Consider the following 17,274-nt stretch of genomic DNA (forward strand, 5'->3'; position numbering starts at 1 on the left):
TCCAGTGCTAGTTATCTTCTGCTGTCTCTCTTGAATGTCTCATCTGCTTTCCTCCCTTTTATAATGTATCAAAGCTAGACACAGGGTGCCAAGCCTGTAGATTCTGGTCATGTATTAATATTATATATCATGTATTATGATAAAGATTCAACTGAAGATAGTGGGAGAGTATGGGTTTAAAGTTATTCACACACAATTTTTTTTGCTGAATTGGGACAGTATACAGTAGTGGAATAAATCATTATCCTACTTCACACTACATGGAAACCTGGCACGAAAAATAATCTTTACTTCCCTCTTTTTGTTCCAGTGGCCTCAAACCACTAAGTATGATGTCATGACATTGTGCATGGTCTGTGTTTGTTTTTAGAGCACTTGGTGCAACGTTTTATAGAAGCTAGCGCAGAGAGGATACTTGTATATGTTTTTTAATGACCCATTTTAATTAAGGTCAGGTTGTAATAAAAGCCTTTTCAACACCAGAATTGTGTGAATGCTTCAAATAGGCATTTTGAATCTATTCAGTCCAAGTGGTCTTCTCTTCTAGGATAAAAACAAAGTGTTTCCTACCAGTTCCCTATAAAGCTTGGCCTTGTAGACCAGCTAATGCAAAGCAAGCAACAAGCTAATACTCCTAATTACTGCCTGTCAACAGAATTACAAAAAATTTGGATACTTCTGCATGTTGGAGAGTTTTGAAGGAAATCATATCTAGGATGAAGATGATGTTTTGAAACAGCATCACTTCATTTCTGTGTTCTGAATTTCTTCAACAGGACAGTACAGAATACTTTCAATCATTGCATAACAGAGGTTTTCACATGATTGCAGCATGATATTCAACAAATAGTAGATATATCATGATCTCAGTTTTAACAGCTATTTTGAATTAGTGAATGAGCATTAAAAGCTTTATTTATAAGTTTTTTCACAAGAGAAATAAGGGATTTGTATACAAAATCCAGGATTTCTGATTTGTAACATCTACACTTATTTGTATTGCATAAATACGTAATGATGCTGAATCCTGTATTTAGTTAATTATTTAAGTATTTACTCTTAGCTGCTTCCATGTGAAAATTCTTCACCCATTGATCTAGAATTTATTTTAGCAAAATAAATATATTAGGTAGTGTGGTCAATTATTCTAGAACAAGAATTGATGTTATTCTAGGGTTTAGCTAAGGGAAATCATACTCATACCAGAGAACTGAAACATGGACAAGTATCAGAAGAAACGACCCCATGAAAAGTCATATTTCCCCACAGAAACCAGTTACCCTGATATCTCCAAAAAGAACAGATTATGACATTCAGCCCTTCTTAGGCATTTTTTTTCCTTCACTAACTGCAATAATATAAACAGAAAAAAAATATATTTTCCTTTACCCTTTGTTTGAAAGAGGCCTCCAGAGATCTGATCCAACTCTGCATCAAGACAGGATCTGCTGTGCAGACAGGTTCTTTGAAAATCTATTGCAACAGCCACAGAAGAGATAACTTACTGATTCTTAAGCTAATGCCAGGACTGTTTTAGCTGCGTTCCCATTCATGTTCCTGGTTCTTACCAGGAAGATGATTTTATCATTCTTGAATCTTGAAACTTGCAAATTTCTGCCTCAGGATGATATTTGGAATAAACAAAGTTTCTGTAGTCACTGTCTCAGCCACATCTTTCCTCCAGTTCACACAACTTAGCATGAACATCTAAATAAACTAAGATGAGCTCATTTAGTGTGCTACACCCTGCTGCCCTCATTTAGTACGCTACACCCTGCTGCCCTCATTTAGTGCACTTACCTGGAAGCCCAGTAGAATTTTTCAAAATAAAAATCCTATCTTCACTGAGTTTTTTGTGGGAGAAAGGATTATTTCCTAGTCATTCTGCCAGCAACAGTATCTTCAAGATAATTCAGCTTAGCTTGATTTTGTATCTGGGCAATAAATGTTTTGTATATTCTGCATGAATCAGTGATTTTTCCATGTCCATGTTTTTGGACCCAACATATTCAAGAAGCTGTAGAACTCTTCCTCTTTGAATTATCTTCTCTCAGTCTTAAATAGGCTACATAAAACCTACTCTTTTGCTTTAGGTTATATTTGCTGATATATTTCCTATTGCTTTCATGTATATTTTCTATAACTGATCTTAATTTCTCTGAAATGAGATGTCCAAGATTGACAGAATAGTCCAGCTGAAGCTTGAATGAAGTGTTTTATTGCTGTTATACTGGGATGTGTAAATAAGGATGATACATATAATGATTACTTTTTTGATTATTGTTCTTTACAATATTATGACATAGAGACTCACATTTGGTTTGTGATATATTCTTTTCTGAAGATCCATGACCTAGTCAGTTTTGCCTGTCTTCAGTCTGTACATTCAATTATTGTTGTGTCCTATTTTATATTTGTTCTCAGCCGAATTGTTTCTTGACAGTACTCATTCATGTTTGCCTTAACTCCTTGAAGAAACGTGCTCTCATCTGTTTTTTCTCACACTTTCTCTAACCAAGAAATTAGTCTAAATAATCTTATTCAGCACCTTGCTCTTCTGAGTTTTTATTTGTTTATTTGTTTTTTTATTTTTATTTATGTTTTTATTTTTGTATTAAAGATGTCTTCTGTTTCTAATCTGAGCACAGCCCAGAAGCTTTAGAATACTCTGAGACCTCAAATGAAGAAATTGAGTACAAGCAATTTGAAAATTAATCTTTTTACCTATAATCAGAATGTTTTTATTGAAGAGGTTAACTGTGATCTGAGAGATCCTTATTACCCCAAGCAACGTTTGTTGCACTGACTTATCAGTTATAATAAAGTTTCAAGACTAACAACTGATCTTTATATTACATTTCTTTTATATCAAGCCTTCTGTGGCCCAGCAAGCTTTACAACAAAATTCAGATGTAACAGTACTCAGCTTCTACCAGGAAAGGACTCAAGAAGTAAACAGTTAGATGTTGACTTTAAAAAAAAAATCCATTTTCTTTCATCACAGGGCTTCATCCTAAATCTTTAAAGTGACTTAGAATCACTTAATGCTACCACCAAGAATTCTCTTAATTATTCATGACAGAATGTATTTACTTCAGGAAAGCCTTCTGAAAAGTAGTGTCCATCTGGCAAAAACAAGCTTCCTCTTCTCCCCTAATTGGAACCCAACTTTAGCTATCCTGATGAAAGGGAATTTCTGATCAGGTGGATCCAAACTGCTAATCTCTTTCAGACAGCTGCACTGTCAGATATCAGTTGAACCACTGTAATGAACTAGATATTTTTGTGTGAGAAACAGCAATGTATGTATGTGGCATAGTTAAAGTGATTGTTCGTACAGGATTCTTGAACATTTCAAGTGTCGGATTTTACAAATGCAGAGTGGTTAGGGGTTGAGGAAGTGTTTTGTTAAAGTATCCAATTATGCAACAATCTGCAGAAAGGCCTGCTGTGGCAGGGTCCCTATGGCAACCCTTGGGATCCCTCTTTGTGGTCAACCTTGTGTTCCAAGGTCTTTTTTCTCACCTGACAACAGTAAACAATAGAGCCCAAATTCTGACTGTAGTCGTCTATAGGGTTGATTAGTGCAAAATATCTTTTATTTTTCATCCTTTTTTGCTAGAGAGAGAATAAGGTCAGATATCCTTATAAGGTCCCTTTGTGCCAGACATCAACAAAGATCTCTTTTGAAGCTCTAATGACTACAATCAGTAGACTTTGATAACTGTAGCTGGGAAGTTTATGGATATATAAAATTCTGATTAAAGTGTGAACCATCTTTTCCAGATTGGGGAGTAAACCCAGGCACAAAAGGTGATTGTTTTCTGGCTTTGCTTTGACTATACTTAAAATCTCAAGAAAAAATTAATTTTGAAAGCCTGTGGTATTCTTAAACTTCATACTGAAAGATGCTGAAACTTCTTGAGTGTTACTGTGTAAAGGTTTTCTGCCCCAGCATCTTTTTATCAGCTAACTAAAAAGTTGCAGCACTTACCTAGGATGTGGAATATAAAGGTTCAGTATCCTCTTCTGCTTTAGATGCTTTGAACTTGCTTTGAATTGGGCTGCCTAACACACAAGAATAGGGAAGCTCCAGGTCTTTACTGTGGATCATGTTGACTGTGAGACAGTAACCAGAAAACAGATACCCCTTTCCCAAATGAATACCATAATTACCAAATTTGCAGATTGTTGGGTGTTTTTTATCTCTTCAAGGATTTTATAAAAAACATAACAGTTCTAATAGACCGAGACTAAAAAGGCACTTTCACCTCTTGTAATAATTTGGTGAATCCTGCCTTTCGTTTCCTTTGCTTTCCTTGTAAGGAAATGAAATGACATATTTTGTTTATGTCAAATAAAGCAAATATTACTTCAGTTGATACTAAATGCTATCAGATTGCAATTCAAAAGAAAAGAAAATAAATGAATTTAAATTCAATCCAAATCAAATATCGTTTTGCTGTGTTTTGGCAGAAGAGCAAACTGATAGTCAAAACTTTTATTTTTAGTCTTGGGTCCTTGTTGTTTGCCTTATCACCTAAGTATTACTTTAAAGAAAGTTTTTAACCAGTAGAGTTATCTAAGAAATTTTGAAAGGTGCATATGTCACAAAAACTCATGATTTTTCAAGGAAACTGGCATTTTTTCCTATGTAATTCTTCTTTGTATTTGAGATATATGTACTAAATTGTGAACTCTACTGCAGGTGTAAGTGGAATAAAAAAAACAAGTTGTGACAGTTATAATGAGAATGGTAATATATATAATAATTGTCAACTTATATGTGCATGAAAAATTTAATGTCACAGTAAGTAACTTCGTATAAACTTGGGCACACCAATCGTACCCCTCCATGAAAACTTGATCTATATCCTTCAAGTTATGATTGAAAAATTATACTATGATAAGCAATATAAAGAAAAATTAGCACCAATTTTTTTTTCTAAATAGCCCATTCTTTTATATCCTTTGGCAAATTAAGATAGATATGAGAATGTTATAAACCTCCAAATTATGACTTTTAGGAGAAAAGTTAGAAAGAAAAAAAGCACAGTTTCCTTTCCATTTTTCAAGTAACTCTCTGTCTAATGCATCATTGTGTTTTACTCAAAGTGACTGTGCTCTAGTACAATTATTGATTAGTTTATCTTCTTAAATGAACCCAATTTTGTGGATCAGTGAATTTCTTCTTTTTTTGAAATAGACAGTCACTGATCACATGTCCTTAAAACTTTTCTGTGTGCTGATAAGCTGTCTGCCAGGAGTACTAGTCCAGTGCAAATGTTGACATGGCATCATTTAAACAGATGGTTAGACAGCCAGTAGAGAGAAGTTAATTTTTAGAGCTGCATAGACTGGTTGGTTCATTGCTTTTATCAGAGATATAAGCATCACTTGTCCGAGCAGCTATCTACAACTAAAAGGTTCAACTTCAGCCAAAATCTGAGAGTCTTTTTCTAAAATACAGCAAAGATTAGGTGAATGTGCATTTGCAGAATGAATTTGCACACATAGATGTGCAAATAAGGCTAATAAAACTATAATAAGTAATTCCATATTTGGTGCACAGCCTGCATGCATCGAATATTATGAAAAATCACTTCTGGCTTGTATATCAGTAGCATCTTATATAGAACTTCTCTTTTTCTAAATTTTTCAGTGAGAAAGAATTCAGGAGTGACCAGGTCCGGTTTGTGTTTGATTCCAGACCACTTTGCTGGAAACTTATGGGACCATCAGACACACTCCAGTAACAGCACAGGATTTTATAAATGTGTGATGGCCATAACGCTTTAGTTTACAGTAACAAACAAGTATATAAAACTAATAACCAAAAGCTACATGGTAAGCTCACAATGGAAATTCTAAGCAGTTTAATCCCCCTTCAGCAGCAGCAATGTAATCCTGTGCAGGTCACTCAAAAGTCAAAAGACAAAAACATTCTGTGAATGAGAGAAAAACTGTGCCTATTAAAAACAAGTTTACATTTTATGGAATAATGGCATATCTGCAATGTAAGAGTGTTACACGAACATTAAGACTTTAGCAGTATGAGACACCCCTTTCCCCCTTTTTTATTTTTATAGGAGATGCAACAGTTTAAAATACCCTTAGCACTCTGGTTCTTAAGTGTTAATAGGCAGTAGTAATAATATTAAAAATGTCTCAAACCTTTTTCATCCTCAAGGTCTTCAGGGGAAAGGAAGGTGAGAAGGAGACAGCAGGGAAGTATTTTACAAGCAGAAAAAAAAAATGTTCTTACTTCTGTCTAAATGTCGCTATGCTTCTGAGGCATAATATACTGAACAGTAATCAGAAAAATATGATATGTGACTCCTTGTACAGATAGTATAATGCCCCCACGCTGCTACACAGCATATTTTGTGCATTTTGGATTTGCATAGTATCTTTCTACAGTTCTAAGTGCTTTGTACAATTAATTCAGCCTTAAAATACTTTACATTACAAACATATAACAGTTAAATGGGCACATCATTGGAGCAATTTTCATCTTTCAGCAGTCATTAAATAGCCTGGAAAATGAGTGGGCCTTGTGACATGTTATAAAAGTTAAGGAACTTAGTTGCTTTTAGACTGCAAAAATTGATTCTAAATTCAAATGCACCTTAGAAAATGTCTAAATACAGCGCTTTCCAAGGGCACCAGCACATCTGCTGATTAAAACCTCAGGAGATTTATACTGGGAAAGTCGACTTCTTTTCCAACAGGCATGTCCCAGCAGATGCGGCAGTTTATGGCCGGGTTGAAGGAGCCACAGGCATCTGGTTTGGCAGGTACCCAGTTTGCCCCCTGCTGTCTTAGCAAGAAATGCTTGTGCTGAAGGCAGGAAGTCCCACATGTTGGTTCATATCATGGCTCATTTTTTGTTTTTTTTTTTTCCTCTGAGGGGAGTAAATGTTCTGCGTCACTTTGCAATACCTCAACCTGCTTTGATATGGATTGGTAGTATTCACAGACCTTTTTGTTAGGGCAATATCCACTAGCACTTTAACTATGCTGAAAAGAGCTAATTAAATGGGGTTGCTTGAATAAGAAAGGTATGCAGTCCTGGACAGGGCCAGGGCCAGGGAAGTGTATTTCCTGCTCAGTACACAGAGAGAGAGGCAATGAGCTCTTTAGCCAGAACGCCAGTGAGGAGCCTTTTTTGTAAAACATGGCCATAAGCTTCCAGCTCCTCCTTTCAACAATATGACATTTTGACAGCAAAGTAGATGCTACTGGAAAGCTCCTAATGATGCATGAAAAAAGGCACGGACACGTGATGCACAGCACTGAACTGGTATAAGCTCACACTGCAGGTCAGAGCTATGGAAAATGTTCTGGTGAATTAACCTTTACACCAGTAGGTTCTCTGCCAGGTTCAGTTTCAGGTTTTTTCTGTCCTCCTTTTGATACATTTAGAAAATGTAAATAAATAAATAAATAAATAAAAATAAACAAAACATAAATCTGGCATATGCTCTGTATCATCTGCTCTAGCTAATTTGACAGATGTGCTAGCATGTGTTCCTACCTGATTTGGACAAAATTCTTGTTTTTAGTAACCTGAAGGAAACACTGCAGAGCTCTTGTATCACAGAACCACATTCTCAAAGGTTGTGTTAATTCACAGGCTTTAGCCACTGTGATGTGAGGCTTGTTTGTACTTGAAATATCTGCTGATTGAGTTGTGCTGTGGGTGCAAAGAGTGCTTATGCATCCAGGCACATGTTTCTCCCCATTATTCTTTCTCTGCTCACCTTCTGAGATAAGTTATACCCATATCAATCCAAGGCAAATCCCCACTGGTAAATCCAGAATCAATCCACTAAAGACACACTATGCATTTCATCACATATACTTCATAAACCTCAATGTTGGTTAGAAAACTGCAAATACCAAATCATTCCTCTACCTGTTTCTAAAAGCTACACACATTCATACAAAAGACTACCTTTATAAGAGCTACCAGCACTGCTAGTCTTCCTCTGGTAATAGGAGGTTTATTTTGAGACCATACTGTGGCCTTTATAGTGCAATTTGAATAGGATTGTGAACGTGAATTGTCAGAATTTCAAACAGTTCTGTTTCTTATCTTTATGGGACAGATCACCTGAAGATGCAGAGACATATTTTTGCCATTCTCAGCATGATGTAATTAAAAAACAAATCTTATAAGATATTCAGATACCTCAGGCTTACTGATTTCAGTTGTATTTAGACACCTAAATACTTTTAAAAATGTGACCCACAGTCATTATTTCAAGCAGGTCAAAATACATTGTTGTAAGGGTTGGGTTGCTGCTCTTTTCAATAGTCTACTGTGCTATAGTTTCTGGTTACTGTGTTGTATGTTACTACTCTTTATGTTGGCTCTCTTTTTTTTCTGAGTTAGTTGTTGCACCAGGTGTCTCTCTCTCTCTCTCTTCTAATTATTATTTTGGGGGAGGTTTGTAATGTGCTGTGTCATTTCCTTTCGGTTCATGGTGTGTACTGTGGTGCAGCTTAAGGTTGAGTACATTTACTACACTTTCTGCTTTATGTACTCAGTGTACTACCTTGGTCTAAGAGCTGCTGAGTATACCTGTCACCCCTTCAGCAGCTCAGGGAGCAAATGATCTTGGGATCCAGTGGATAAGAGCTGATCTATTCCCTAGCCAGCAGGAAGGGAGTTTAAAGCAGGGAATCCCCTCATCTCTGGTGGTGCAAGAATGGCAAAAGTCTCAGTGGTATAAATTAAATCTGAAGTTTTAGCTTATGTTTAGGCCTAGAGTTGAGAATCAGGGAGCCATGAAGAGCTCCTCTTCAAGATTTCTTTTCTGAGCTAATTATGGGCAGAGAATATCAGGATGCAAAAATGAAGCCATCTCACCTGACTCTTCACAAGCAACAGAAATGTAGCCAATGAATTTTATCTGTACACAGCAAGTGTCACAAGTTCAGCCTGTGAACTAATATCTGAATTCAGGAAATGTGCAGTTAAGTAAGAACTTAAGGAAAGAAATACAGAGCATTCTGTCACAAGTACTGTTTGCTCCAAAGGCTGATAAAACTGTGTGATCAATCTCCGGCTGATGCTTAAGCACCTTGTATATGTACATTTGTGTACATCTTTTCTTAGGTTAGAAGGGAAAAGAAGGCTTTTAACCTCGCAAATTTGATTCTGCACCAGCCTTGTAAAGACTATATATGCTGTTTTTCCCTCTGTGCAGGTATCTAAGCCAGACCATACTGGAAGAGACAATGGTAACAGCCAACCCGCAAAACAAGGAGAAATTAGCTGTGCTAAAACAAGCTCTAAGTGCTATGGGATTCAATAGCCTGGTAAGTTATACAAGCTTATGTTATTTCTGGCTAAAATCACAGTTTTACTTAGTTAAAAGCAGGTCACGAAGAACTCTCACTGATAACCTTTTGTGGGGAAAAGAAGTGTCTTTCTATCTTTCTTTTTTCCATTGGTAAAGACCTTGAAACAATATACAGTACTAGTTCACTCCAGGGAAATTACTGTAATCACTTTTAATTAGACACAGCACCAACAATGTAAATCTTTTTCGTTCTTAAAGATTCACAAAACAGCTGCAAGGTATAATACTCTGAACAATTAAATTACATAGGTAAAAAGAAACAATCAAATCCCATGTGACAGAAACCTCATAAAACCCACAGGAATTTTTTCCCCTCCCTGATTATCTCCCTGTCCCTTTTAATTTTGTGAAACACACATTCCAAATGCCTTTGCTAGCAGCACCTGAAAAGAAGCACATATATTTAGACAAACAAAATTATAGCTGGGTAACCTGAAAGAGCTGACTTAAGCCCCCTAAAAGCACAAAGGGGAGATAGGCCTGATATTTGTCTTCAATCCTAATGAAGATAAATTAGGAAATTAATCAAGAAGAGGTTCTGGAGGACAAAGATGTGAGGGGAATCAGAGGAAATGGAGGTCTGAGTATAAGAACTCACGTAAGCTGTATAATTGCCTTCAGGATACTAGAATATTTAACTGACTTTCCATATTTATTACAAATGTATATGCTACATAGCAAACTATAGCTGAGACATTTCTGCAAAACAAATGCATAAACAGCAGTAATTCCAGAAAGAGGCAAAAATTTCTTTCCTTTACCCTTACATGATATTTAGCGTCATAAGAAAAAAGCTGAGGAAAGTTAATGTGGCGGTATGCTATAAGAGATGACAGATGGGCAATCATTGTAATAAAAAGGGATCAAGGGACATCAGCAAAAAAATTGTAACTCTGTGCTGAAGCTGTTATTTAGCTGTGAGGTAGACTAACTTCTGTGGTAATAGTACATCATGTAGTTGTTTGGGATTCCCTAGTTAAGGTAGAAACAAATGCTCTTTGATAACCTATGCCACCTTTCAATATAAAGAACGGGGATTTGGTTGTTTGGGTTTTTTTTTCATGAATATTCATGTGGCCACTTATGAAATCAAACACATATGGCTGTCTTTAACAGAATTATTCTTTACTCTTAATGGCTCAAGCTCTGCACCTGCAGAATTTGGTACAAAAGTTCCATTTGTTTCAGCTATCCCAGCATTTGTCCCAGTGTTCACAGAGTGGCTGATCTCTCTAACCCTTTTATTAACCATTCTGTTCAGTTGAGGAAGGGCTTCAGCCCATAAATAAATAACTGAATGCATAATGAATTACATTTTGGAAGCCTGCAGAAACTGTCTGGGAACCCCTTACTTAGAAAAATACAATATTCTTTTGGATTCAGCACTACAACTTCAACAATCCTTTGTTCTGCGTTCTAGAAAGGAAGTTGTCTTGGGAACACTTAAATCAGTTTCAAGTTCCTCCACTTCCAAATAGCACCAGAATAACCACTTAGGTGGCCAGAAATCTGTGGAGTTCCAGAGTACTGTACACAGATCTCCTGTGGTGGAGGCTACAGGAGAATAATGTCAATAAAACACATTTCCTAAAATAACCTTACATCATTTCTAAGATACATGGAAAGGTCTGTGTGTGTTATTCCTTGGCAGTCTAGCCACATTTAATAATAGAAGAGTAGATTATCTTTTTGAAGAACTAAACACTCCTAAACAATCTTTGATGAAATCCTGCAAAGTGCATTAATGTTCATTAAAAGCTTATTTTACAGATAAGTATTTGAGGATTTGAACTAAACCTGAGGCCTTACCAAAATCACCAAAATCAACAGTTGTCTCTACCTGTGGCAATTCAGTGCTGTACGGTCATACCCCCACCTTCTGAACACACTAACAAAGAAGCAAGAAATATGCAGTATTAGTACGGCATTCAGTCTCACCTAAGAGACTCTTGTGAGAAGCAGTGTATATCACCCTAGCTTGAATGACATATTAGCATGGCAATTTTCCTTCTACCGCAAGAGCTATCTTATTCAGGCTTTGCCTGTGAAGAAGGGTAACAAAATTTGTTGGTTTTTGATGTCTTGGTTTTTTTAGTCTTGAGCACTGGAACTATATAATGGAAAAAAATACTATTGGCATTTTTACATCTAGCTCATACAGTAGGAAATTGAAGTGCTTGTCTTCAAATGTAGTTTGTTTTAGAGAATCAAACTTTTTAAACAGCCTTGGAGGCCCCATAGTCTGTATCCCAGAGACTGGAAACTTTTTTAATGTCCTCTGATTAGTGGCATATTTATTAGAGAAAGGAACAAGAAGGAAACAGATCCAGAACAGATCAGGTTTTTTAAATCCAATCTGTTGTTTCTGCTAACCAATTAAAAGTTATCCAAGGTCAATTTCAGCATTTTCAAAGTTCAGTGCAATCGCTTAGTTTGTGCTGCATTGAAAATAAAGACGATGCATTGGCTAAATATTTTGTTTGTAGTGTATTTTTGAGTCTTATTCTGCAAAGTCCAGTAAGTGAGGCTTCTCCCTTTACATAATGTTTCAGTAGAATCAGGTTCTAAATATTATTTCTCAGAAATATTTCAATTAAAAGTTACCACATAAATTTGCTATACATAATGCCATGTCATGCTATAGTGTATATCAGATTTCCCTGCTTTATAATTTTAAAGGAGGACCATTGTTATAGGACTGACCTTAAAATCCAATGATACACAACATTTTATGTGTAATATCATTTTTGGTTCATTTTACATGGATCATTTTTTGCTTGAAATAAAAACACTAAAAAACAATTAAAACAAAAAAAAATTAGTTCTTTCTTTGGTAAAAATCAGTCCAGGAAAAAATCTAGCCTTAAAGATAACTGCTTCACAGCATTAGAGGCATCTGAGCACAGTATGCAACCATAGTGGGGAAAGGTGTGGGTAAGAGAGCTGTTTTTATTTCTTTCAAACATTAACTACAGCTTTTACTACCAGCAACCTGCTATAATTTAAAGCTAGACCGTTTGCTTGTGAATGCAATTGGCAGAGGAAAATAAAAAAAAAACCAAACCTTGCTATTCCCAGATATGGAATTTGTCTTGCTAGAAATTCTCCATGGGGAAGAAATGTTTATTTCTTGCAGAAATAATGCATCCATTAAAGATATTTCAGTATTTTTTCTCACATTCTAAAAAAGTTTCTTAACCCAGCAGTTAATGTGATTTACATTAATACAAAGTAAAAAAAAAAAAAATTGCTGTTTTGCAGAAACTATTCTGTGATTCTGTTTTATATCCTAGATGGGCTCCAGTTTGATTTCTAAATCCAGATTTCCTCTTTGTTAGTATTTCATACATGAACCCTTTTTAATTTAGCAAATGCCAATAATATAAACTACCAGCACTTGCATGGTTTGTAAAGCATTCCCTTTCACTGGTGTGCCCAACAGATCTCTTCTTTATCTTTAATTGTGTCTAAAATACGTGCAGGAGGTGGAGAACCTGTTTGTAATTCTCGCCGCAGTCCTGCATCTTGGAGACATCCGGTTTACTGCTCTGACAGACGCTGAGACAGCATTCGTGTCGGACCTGCAGCTCCTGGAACAAGGTCAGTAGGACGCAGCCTTCGAGCGTCGCCTGCTTGGTCGCGCAGCAGGGCTGTTTCGCTGATCCGCCGACAGATGGAAACACAGTTCCAGCGAGACAAAGAACCATGCTCAGAAGTCTCATAAATTACGGCAGGAAGACGATATCCAATTGACTTGGATGTTTTATAAACTACAGATTTTTATGGGACTAAATAAAATGCGATTATGGCAAATTATCTAATTCAGTGTCATATTTAATGGTGTCATCTACCAAAAGGAATTGTGCAGTGCACTTTGTGCAGTCTTATTTTAAAATACTCTTGTGCTGCTTGTCAACAGCTGAACAATTTGCATTGAATTCAATTCCTTACATTCAAAACCTTTGTCTTAAAAGAGGCTCTTGGTTTCATGCTTTGAAGTTGCCTTGTTGGTCACTTGCAAATCTCTTCAAAGTGGCTTATGGATACAGATTGTCAATAAGTAGCATACCTTAACTCTCTAATACTAGAGAGAGCCTGCCAAGCCCTGGGGAAAAGTCCTGAGTAATCTGTAAAGAGGAAAGCTGTAATGTAATATACAGATACATTCAGACTTCACAAAGTGCTGATTATAGTAATACAATTTTACATGTTCATTAATTTTGATTACTGCTGTGAACGTGCTTTTTTCTTTAACGTGTAGGTTCTTCCACTGTTCAGAAAATAGCATCTACATACAAAAATCTGTTCTAAAAAATGCAACATGATGTGGAACACAAATCAGTCTTTCTTTAAACTCTTTTCATTTCAGTGGCAGGAATGCTGCAGGTTTCACCAGATGAACTTGCTTCAGCCTTAACAACCGATGTTCAGTATTTTAAAGGTAATCTCTTCCAAGCTTACATTCTCATAGATCAGACCTGGTGGTATTTTGATCCATCTGTTATCAGAATTGGAAAAGCAGATGATTTTTGTTTCTTATTTCACTTGGTCTTGTAAAATTCTTCTCTGAGGAACGTGTAGGATAATCTGCCATGCAATATGTCACACTGGGCCATTGAATTAGAACAGCCTCTGCAACGTGGAGCAGATCAGTTCCTCAGTCTGACACTGATGTACTCCTAGCATGGTTAATCTTACAAAAGTGTATCAAGATAACAGATTAGATATTAATACTAAGAGCTAAAGTCAACAGGAGTGTCCTTAAAAAAAGGAGGGGGAGGAGGGAGGAGGGGAAACACTCCATATTCGCAGGAGTGCTTTTCAGTAAAATGCTAGTTGTGTGTGATACGCATACCCTTTTTGTTGAAAAAAGTACATATTTCCAGCCTATATATCTTGCAGGTATTGAGAGTCCTGTGGCCTCTCTTTCACTGGAAGCTTCAGAGAAAACTAACACGTGTCTAAGTTTGTCAAAAGGAGAAATGAAAAGAGTGGAAGGACTTATTATTATTGCAACTAGAAGTATTTAAAGCAAGCTTCATAACATGCTTTCCTTTCCATCTTCTGCTTTTTGTCTTAGGAGACATGATTGTACGGAGACACACCATAGAGATTGCAGAATTTTACCGGGATCTCTTGGCAAAATCGCTATATGGTCGTTTATTTAGCTTTTTAGTCAACACAATCAACTGCTACCTCCAAAATCAAGATGAGACTGACAGGTATGAATACCATTACAAACTAATAGGTGTGTCATTATCTATTCAAATCCAGTTCCGTGAAAGAAACATAATGACATCATTTAAAGTTTTTTATTATAACATGATACCGACACTTGGTCTTTAAACCACTGGTCAATCCTGAAATATTTCAAATCTTTTCCTCGGTGACATATTTATTTGCTTGTATGCAAACAGTCACAGACCACAAAAAGATGTCAGCATCTGATAATATGTGCATGTAGATAATAATCAGTTTATACAAGCCAAACCTAGTAACTGCGCCAAGTATGTTAGCCTTCCTATGGCACTGTATTTTATGCTAGAAATTGCATTTTCTGTGGGAGAATGTGGTACTTTATGCAGTAATCTAGATTGGTGGTTAGAATTAGTAATCTTTAAGAGCTGACAGTACAGGATGAACCTTTCAACAAGGAAAGTCTACTTGATGTTTATTCAGTGCAAAATATATTTGTTCCTTCTCTCAAAACCTATGACCTTAGCACAGGTTATTAAAAATAGAATTCTCTTCAAAGGCTTTCAAATACATGTTTAAACTTCACTTACCACTGAATTAAATCTTACAAGAGTTTTCTGGGTGTCTCTAGGTTATCATCTACAAAATTCAATGCAATTGCTATCCACTGTGGTTTCTTAGAAAAAAATGAATGCTAATTAATGTGCATCAGTGGAGCAGTCAAGAAATAAAAAGGAAGAAATCTCAGTAGAATCAAGGCATCAAACTAAGACAAGAGACATAATTAGATGATCATATGCATGCAATATAACCAACATCTCACATGCTCAGATGGGCTTTCTTATGAACACTAAGTACAAGATGTCTTGGCATTATTGCTAAATGGCAATCCACAAAACACAGATGTGAGACTTCCAAAAAAGAATAAGTAATTTTTCCTTGTATCAAAGCTGCATTGATTTCATACGACAAATATTTATAAGATGAACTCTTTTAGACATGTGAAGAGTTTGAAGCCTTCACAGCGTTTTTTGTACCTATGCTATTTGTAGACCAGTTGGTACTAAATGACATTTTTTTTCTATAGGCTTAGCTAACAGAAAAGGTTACCATGCCTGAGTTACTCAGAACATTCTGTGCATAAAAGCTTTCCCCTGGTTACCTATAACACCTGAATGCCTAGCTGTATACAGCTTCCTGCTGGAGGGAAAGGGAAGGCTTTCCAGTAATATTGAGTAGTCGTACTTGGTCTCCTTCTGATTGTACAGCCCCTTATAATTGCAGGCGCCTAGGCAACCAAGCTAGAGCAACTTTCCAATCCATGTGTAAATTTGAAAGAGCCTGCTTATAAAACAAGGAAGGACAGCAACATGTAGTCACAGTTAATTTTTCCCTATTCATTCCTGGGACTTAGGGAATATGTGCTCATGTCTGACACAGACAACAGTCCAGCTCAGGAATTCTTAATTACTGTGAGCTCATTTGTAGTGATTTTTGAGGAAGAAATCTAGAATCAGTACATTAAAAAAAAAAAAAACTCAAATTATTTGAAATCATTTTTCAATGAGTAGGTGTGTAATTTTGACACATCTTTGATCTCTCAAGATCTTTCAGGATAAAGGGTTGTGTGTCTCTGTTGTATGTAAAGCTGTAATTTCTAGGTGTCATAAGAACTTAAAATAATGCAAGTAAAAGGTGTTTGTATATTGTTTATCTTGTATTCTCATCTTATTGGAATCATAAGTGTTTGTGACTTCTACCTTGTGGAAATATTTCTCTACGAAATTGTTTATAGCAGTCTGGAAACTTGAAGAATATGTGATGATGTTAGTCCTACCTAAAACAAGGCAGCTGTTTGATGTTGTCAGGAATGAGGAATTTATAATAGTCTTATATTATGCCTATGCTTGAAAAAGTAGAGTTCTTCATTTAGGTTGGCTAATGTGAGCTAACTAGTTCAGGATAAATTGGCAGTGCAGATAAGGTGTATTAGATTTTTGCAGGTGAAATTCAGCCTCAGGTCCCTTTCTGAACTTGAAGCCAAACACCTAATTTCAAATAAAAATGAAGTTGACTGTCCTTCATTGATATTTCTGCCTCAGGTAGCACATTTGGGTTAGCCAGATTAAGACGGGACACACCCTTTTTCTTTCTTTCTTTTTTTTTCTTTCCCCCAGCCTAGTCATATTGTATAAGCTGTCATGGTAAATCAACACATAACACTGTTCATGATGGAAGTTGGATTAATACAAGTCATGGCATGAATCTGTGATTTGTGGTTCAAATTTCCTTCGCATACATCTGAGCAACTCCATCAACTAGCAGTTTATCCTGCCAATTTGGTGTGATTTCAACAATATAATTTGGAGCAACATTTGACTCCAGATATAGAATTCTTTCAGAGTTCTTTTAATAAGTCTCTGCCTAACAATCCACCAAAGGCACTAACTAATGTGGTTAAATAAGGTTAATACATTTCAGGCCACACTTCATTCCCCAGTTGGGAAGGTACACAATTACTACTTCTCAGATGGAGTAAAACCTTTAGCACAAACCTGGAATAAGGTTTCCAACTCAGGTCTCTTGTTTTGTTACGAGGTAGCTTAACTATGCTTCCATCCCACTTCAGTGAGAATTTATGAAGCAGTAAATTATATTTATTGGCTTAATAACTCCTACTAAGAGAAACATTTGACCCTGGCATTTT

General features: G+C 36.2%; 1 protein-coding gene across 1 annotated transcript in view; it reads left to right on the forward strand.

Moving 5' to 3' along the window:
- The window catches only part of MYO16 (myosin XVI), a 312,759-nt gene that overhangs the window by 176,162 nt on the left and 119,323 nt on the right, over positions 1-17,274 (forward strand). The window contains exons 17-20 of the mRNA XM_026073032.1: positions 9,216-9,327; positions 12,854-12,971; positions 13,741-13,812; positions 14,452-14,593. Coding sequence (XP_025928817.1) covers positions 9,216-9,327; positions 12,854-12,971; positions 13,741-13,812; positions 14,452-14,593 — 444 coding nt within the window. The remainder of the gene's footprint in view (positions 1-9,215; positions 9,328-12,853; positions 12,972-13,740; positions 13,813-14,451; positions 14,594-17,274) is intronic.

The sequence above is a fragment of the Apteryx rowi genome, unplaced genomic scaffold, assembly GCF_003343035.1.
Source record: "Apteryx rowi isolate R43461 unplaced genomic scaffold, aptRow1 scaffold_359, whole genome shotgun sequence".
NCBI lineage: Eukaryota > Metazoa > Chordata > Aves > Apterygiformes > Apterygidae > Apteryx > Apteryx rowi.